Source organism: Morone saxatilis, unplaced genomic scaffold (assembly GCF_004916995.1).
Source record: "Morone saxatilis isolate NCDOM2014 unplaced genomic scaffold, NCSU_SB_2.0 Contig12, whole genome shotgun sequence".
NCBI classification, from domain to species: domain Eukaryota; kingdom Metazoa; phylum Chordata; class Actinopteri; family Moronidae; genus Morone; species Morone saxatilis.
The window spans coordinates 1,682,107-1,687,838 of record NW_023339674.1 but is presented as its reverse complement, the minus strand read 5'-3'; the positions used below and the strand labels follow the sequence as shown (position 1 = coordinate 1,687,838).

Sequence of the window (5,732 nt, the reverse complement as noted above, 5' to 3'; positions counted from 1 at the left end):
AGAACAAAGACGTAATATTACGAGAATAAAGTCGTAACATTACGAGAATAAAGTCATAATATTGCGAGAATAAAGTCATAGTATTGCAAGAGTAAAAAGTAATGAATAATAAATAATTTCTACTACAACTAGGCTAATTATGATTTCATAAGCACTTATTTTAAATTATAAAAAATATGTTTTTGTTACAGACTAACTCCACGTTTTGTATCCTATATAAGCACTTTCTTCCTACATGGAGAGTGAAGGTTACTCACAAGAATAATGAGTAAGTTTGGAAAATTGGAAATGAATTAAAGAGTTTAAAGTTAAGTCTCATTTTGTATATTTTTCACCACTTCATTATGTTCTATGTAGATGTTTTGGTCAAATAAACATCCGTCCTTTTACTGTGTACAAAAATGTTCCCACGTAAATACATCTTTATTGGCATAGTCTTTGTTTTAGAATCTGGATACTGTGTTGTGCAATGCAACAAGAAATAAATGACACTCTTCATGGGGTTATTTGTTTATTTTGGCATACAGTATGTAGGCCATTCGCTCAAACCAAAACTACATTTCAGAACACAAGATATAACCAAAATATACCTTGTCTGAAGTCTGTGTAATTATTGTCTGAATGTGACATAGCCTAAATCCCCAGTGAGACCCAGTTTGTGAAAACGTCTCATACAGAGGACAGAAATTTGGGTTTTGTTCTGTACTGTTGGCTTGTGTTCATTTGTTTTCCTCTAGAAAAAGAAGTAGGCCATGGCGTGCTTGCCTTCATTTGCCTAATGAGCTGCAAGTGAGAGGTGGAAAAGTTTTTGTTCCAGTTCCAGCTCTTCTCTATCCAGTACGCCTTCAAAATAACACCGGTTGCGATGAAAAGGACTTTCACAGCCATTTAAAGGCTTTTAAATGCTTGTAGCTCACTGTGGGTTGCCAAATTCTATTTTATTTAGGGCCATTTAAATTGAAATGGAAGTCATCCAACAAGCCTTAGCCTCCACAGATAACTCTGGATCATGGATTGCTTGACTGTTAATCAATGGTCATTATCTCTGGAAATTAAACCGCAATAATAAACAGGTTTTTACTACTAAACAAAAAAAAATAAGGCTGATGAAAAGTTTGAATAATAAAAAATACTCACGGTAGGTCAAAATTATGACATAGTAAGTAAAAAAATACTTTCAAACACTAGACTTCATAATTTTGAGACAGACCTAATAGGTCAGAACTCCCTACTATCTCATAATTACGACAAAACACAAATGTGTGGGGATGCTTAATAACAAGGATAAATGAAAAATGAATACAGAAACAAATTTGTTTATTTGTGAATAAAAAATAAACCATTAAGTTGTGTTTTATAATTGTATTTTAACAATAAAACAAAATTAAAGAAAAAATATAAATTTATAGTGCATACAAAATTAGGGATATTTACAAAACTTGAGACAGAGAGTCAAAATTACACATTTTGCCTTACTAGCTCATGATTTTTGACTTGATATGTCACATATTGTATTTATTTAATCATACTTTTAACTTTTTTCACACTCGTTTAAGTCATCATTTTAATTTATATATTTTTTTTTATTTTAGAATAATATATTTATGATAGAATATTTTGGACTTACGGAAAAAAAACAACTTATTTTGAAGTAATTTATGACAAAATGATATTTTTTGACATTGTACTCATTGTTCAACAAGGCTTTTATTTTGTAAGTGACGGAAGTGTTGTCCGTCCTTTCGGTCTCTGGTCGGGACGGAGGAGACCAGCAGGAGTTGGAAGGAGTTCCGCTGCTGTTGCGTTGGCAGTCTGACTGAAAAGATGCTTCCCGGAGCGCTCGCCGTGTTACTGATTTTATTCAGCCTCACTGAGAGCAAACAGAAAGATTTATACACCTTTAAAGTGGTGAACAGCAGGGGGAAGTTAGTGTCCCTGGAAAAATACCGGGGTTCGGTAAGTTTTAACGTTAGAGTTCGTATCCGTGATGTTGGAGGGTCCTTTTTCCTCCAACCAGCCTCTCTGCGGTGTCAGTGAATGCTGCATGGGCATGTTTATTTCTTACCTGTCTCGTTTAACATTATGTGTGTAGATGTAATAACATAGTACAGCTGCCTGACTGTGGATCAGTTTGAGTGTAGCCTGCTCGGGGGGGTGTCCCATCATGTTGTCCCGCTGGTCTACGTGGCAAGAGGCCTGCAGCTGCAGCAGCTCCGTAGAGTTTTATTCAGACAAGGTACGGATCACTAGACCGGATTAGTCCGCCTCCAATAGGCTGGAACAGTCCACTACCTGTAGCTACTGCAGATTTCACTCATTAAAGCAGAATATGCACGATTTGGTTTCTACCTATCATGGCTTTTCTTTATTGCAAGTTTTGCTCATATACATCATGACAGGAAAGAAAAATGTTAATTTATTTGCAGGCAGCACAATATTCATATGGCTGTAGAAGGGAACTTTATTATTTAAATCTTTAATATTAATCTTATAATCTTGTTCGAATTGTACATTTGTAAAGTCTTTTAAATCTTAAGCAGAGCCTCTAAGGATGCTCCCGTAAACACCTTTCAAACATGGTTCCTATCCGTTCTGGAGAACCTGGAATTTTAGTTTTCCAGTCATGGAAACACCTGGAAATTGATTAAAATGACCAAATATCCAGGAAATAATCTCTGTTGTGCTGGAAAAGTTGAATTGTATTTTAGCCTGTGCTGTGGCCGGATTAATGTTACAGTTAGAGAAGATGAGAACAGCCAAGCCCGCTACGAATGCAAGCTAACACAGAGTGTTACTTAAACGATGACCACCAATGGCTTGCCACAGTTTGTAGTAAGCAAGTGCTGTCCTGTGCTGTCAAGATAAACTCATAAAAAAAAGTAAAAAGAGTGGTAATATTAATAATAATATTAGAAAATATGAATCCTCCCTAATGTCTCCAGTTAGGGTCTCTTTCACAGATGCTTCCAAAGCCTCACAATTACCACATCGAGTTACTCACAGTACTAAACATCTTATATGTAGTGTACTGTTGTAAAGGATTTGGTTTCCTTTTAGGATCTCTTTAGGATGGTCAGATACATCTCACTCATGGAGTGGCTTCATCGTGACACTAGATGTCAGCACTAGATCATTAGATCATCAAACTGTCAGTCTGTCATCCTACTAAATGGAATTAATAAATCAAAGGGTGCATGTGCTTACTTTTGCAGTGATGAGCTGCTCTTCCGTCCTGTGCAGAGACTCCTCCTTACTGACTGTGAGCTGAGGCACGAAGCTGTGACATGTATTAACCTGCACTAACATCCTCAGCTGTTTCTATGCTGTCCACCTGCACAGGTCTATCCCTACACTAACACTTAGGATAAAAAAGGTAAACCAAAGCACTGATCCGATCAGACACATTAAATGTATTTTATCCCCTCAGATTGCCTATGTACACCTGGGTTAGAGGAAAACTGTAGTAAACTGTAGTCCAATCATCGGAGACGCTGCTGTGGTGAGAACAATGGTCAGCTGACCACCTACCTGTAATGAACCTGCATCACTTCATTAAAAAAGGAGGAATAAAACTGTGGGAAATTTGTCAATACCAGGCCTTCTTGTAAACTATGTGGGCAAGTGCTTTCCTGTATTGTCAGAAAAACTCCTGGAAAATGATTTCTTAGAAAGAGGATGGTTACACGTGATCCACTGAAATATCTCAACCAGTAAGCAGAAAACGTTGCTGCATTGACGTACATCAGGGTGTGTCGGCACACTGTGACATCACTGTATGGGTGTGGTTACATGCGCAACAAAGCTCACTCAACAACGGTCATACACAACAACATCACCTATTGCATTAGAAATATAACCTGTCTTCTTGAGTCATATCTAATAAACACAAGCTAAAACAACTAACAGTTGGTGTGCACAAAGCATGTTGTGTATTTCTTTTTCTCATTCAGGGATTTAAACAGCTGTTTGTTTTAAACCATGTTTTGTGATTGTCGGAGATTGTTAATGCAGGGTTTTCATGTCTGTGGCTTTAGGTATCCCTGGTGGTGAATGTAGCCAGTGAATGTGGCTTCACTGAGGAACACTACAAAGACCTGCAGCAGCTCCAGAGGGACTTTGGGCCGTATCACTTCAATGTGCTGGCCTTCCCCTGCAACCAGTTTGGGCAGCAGGAGCCCGGAAGCGACAAGGAGATCGACAGCTTTGTGCGCAGAGTCTACGGCGTCTCCTTCCCTCTGTTCAGTAAAATCGCTGTCATCGGAACCGGGGCCAACAATGTGTACAAGTACCTTGTTGGTGAGTGAGGCGGTATGTTGTTGGTGCACTTGTGTGAGCTTGTTCCTGGGTCAAATGATTCTTCATTAAACAAATTAGCTTAAAAGACGACCAAGTTTCTAATTAACACAGTGGAACACATCATTATGAGGAAAATGTTAGATATTCAGAAAGTATAAAATGACACAAATAACAGAATATGGACAATACATACAGTATATATAGTGAAATCATCCACAGAGGTATTACAGTGTTAATGACAGGGAAAGATCTTATTTGTGCTGGTCTGCTTTGTTGGGAGGGACGTCAATGCCAAAAAGTGAGACTTCCAAGGAAGTGCAAATGCGCAATAGCTGCGACCATGTGCATTCACACCCATTGTCACGCCCCCTTTTACCCAACAGACCTGTTTCACTGCAGCCAGTTTGACATGAAGTAGTAGGGTAAACACAGGTATTACCGATGACACTAATTAAGATTTCATTCCATGTAGTGTAACAGAGCCTTTCCTGTTAGCCAGCATGCACAATAGCAGACTGACTCTGTTTGACCCGAATGGGATCAAAATGGCTGCTGTGAATAAGGTAGGCTGGTAGGTACGTTGGCATTAACATAAACATCAATTTCAGGCTCCTAAAGGGAAACACACTGTAGTTTGAAAGAATGTTTTTAAATTGTGAAGGCTTCAACTTATTATACTTCTCTTATCCTCTGCAGAGTCTTCCGGGCATGAGCCTGACTGGAATTTCTGGAAGTATCTAATTGATGTAAATGGCAAAGTAGTGGATGCGTGGGGACCAAAAGTTTCTGTCAAAGAAATCCGACCCAAAATTGCTGAAATGGTGCGGCAGATAATCTTGAAGAAGAAAGAAGAGCTTTAACCTCCTGTTAAAGGAACCCTTTAGTGTTCTGCAGTATGATATTTAAATGTATTGGTACATGATCCAAAGGGATGAACTGAACACATTCATTTTGCTCGTACAATCAGACTTTGTTAGAACAAACCATTCAATTCAAGACACATAGTGAAAGCAAATTTTTACTGAACTTGCTTTCTGAAAGCACTGATGAAACACCACTATGTTTGTAATGTCAAGTTTTATATATCAGATGTATGATATCTTAGGTCTGCAGCTGTAAGCCAAAGAGCTCCTCTTTCCCTATTTGTTAGTCATGTGGATTACGTGTTTGGTTTGTTGTTCATTCTGATTTGTAGAATAAACGTTTACTGTGATGAGAATGATGCCTTGCTTTTAAGTTTATTTTACACTGTTGTATTTAATATTTATATATATGTTGAGAATTTAATTACTAATAAGTAATAAGTAATAAGTACTAATTAAAAAGTACTCATTCTGTATTGTTTTACACACATTCCCTTTCTGATCGCGGTTGGGGTAAAAGCCTTCCCAATCGGAAATAGTGTTATCTCTAATGTTTCTCGAGAATAACTTTTG

The 5,732-nt window shown here is 37.8% G+C and overlaps 1 protein-coding gene across 1 annotated transcript; it reads left to right on the top strand.

Annotated features, from left to right (window-relative positions):
- Positions 1 to 1,758: 1,758 nt before the first annotated feature.
- gpx7 (glutathione peroxidase 7) lies at positions 1,759 to 5,515 on the top strand. Its single transcript, XM_035653313.1, has 3 exons — positions 1,759 to 1,956; positions 4,035 to 4,296; positions 4,993 to 5,515. Exons 1-3 carry the CDS (start codon positions 1,825 to 1,827, stop codon positions 5,154 to 5,156), a joined length of 558 nt encoding a protein of 185 aa, XP_035509206.1. The 5' UTR covers positions 1,759 to 1,824; the 3' UTR covers positions 5,157 to 5,515.
- Positions 5,516 to 5,732: the final 217 nt, after the last annotated feature.

What these genes read in the sequence shown, in the direction of transcription:
- gpx7 (XM_035653313.1), top strand. Translation starts at nt 1,825, where the DNA reads ATGCTTCCCGGAGCGCTCGCCGTGTTACTGATTTTATTCAGCCTCACT. An exon ending in TGGAAAAATACCGGGGTTCG is followed by an intron (nt 1,957 to 4,034) that starts GTAAGTTTTAAC and finishes CTGTGGCTTTAG; the next exon opens with GTATCCCTGGTGGTGAATGT. An exon ending in TGTGTACAAGTACCTTGTTG is followed by an intron (nt 4,297 to 4,992) that starts GTGAGTGAGGCG and finishes TATCCTCTGCAG; the next exon opens with AGTCTTCCGGGCATGAGCCT.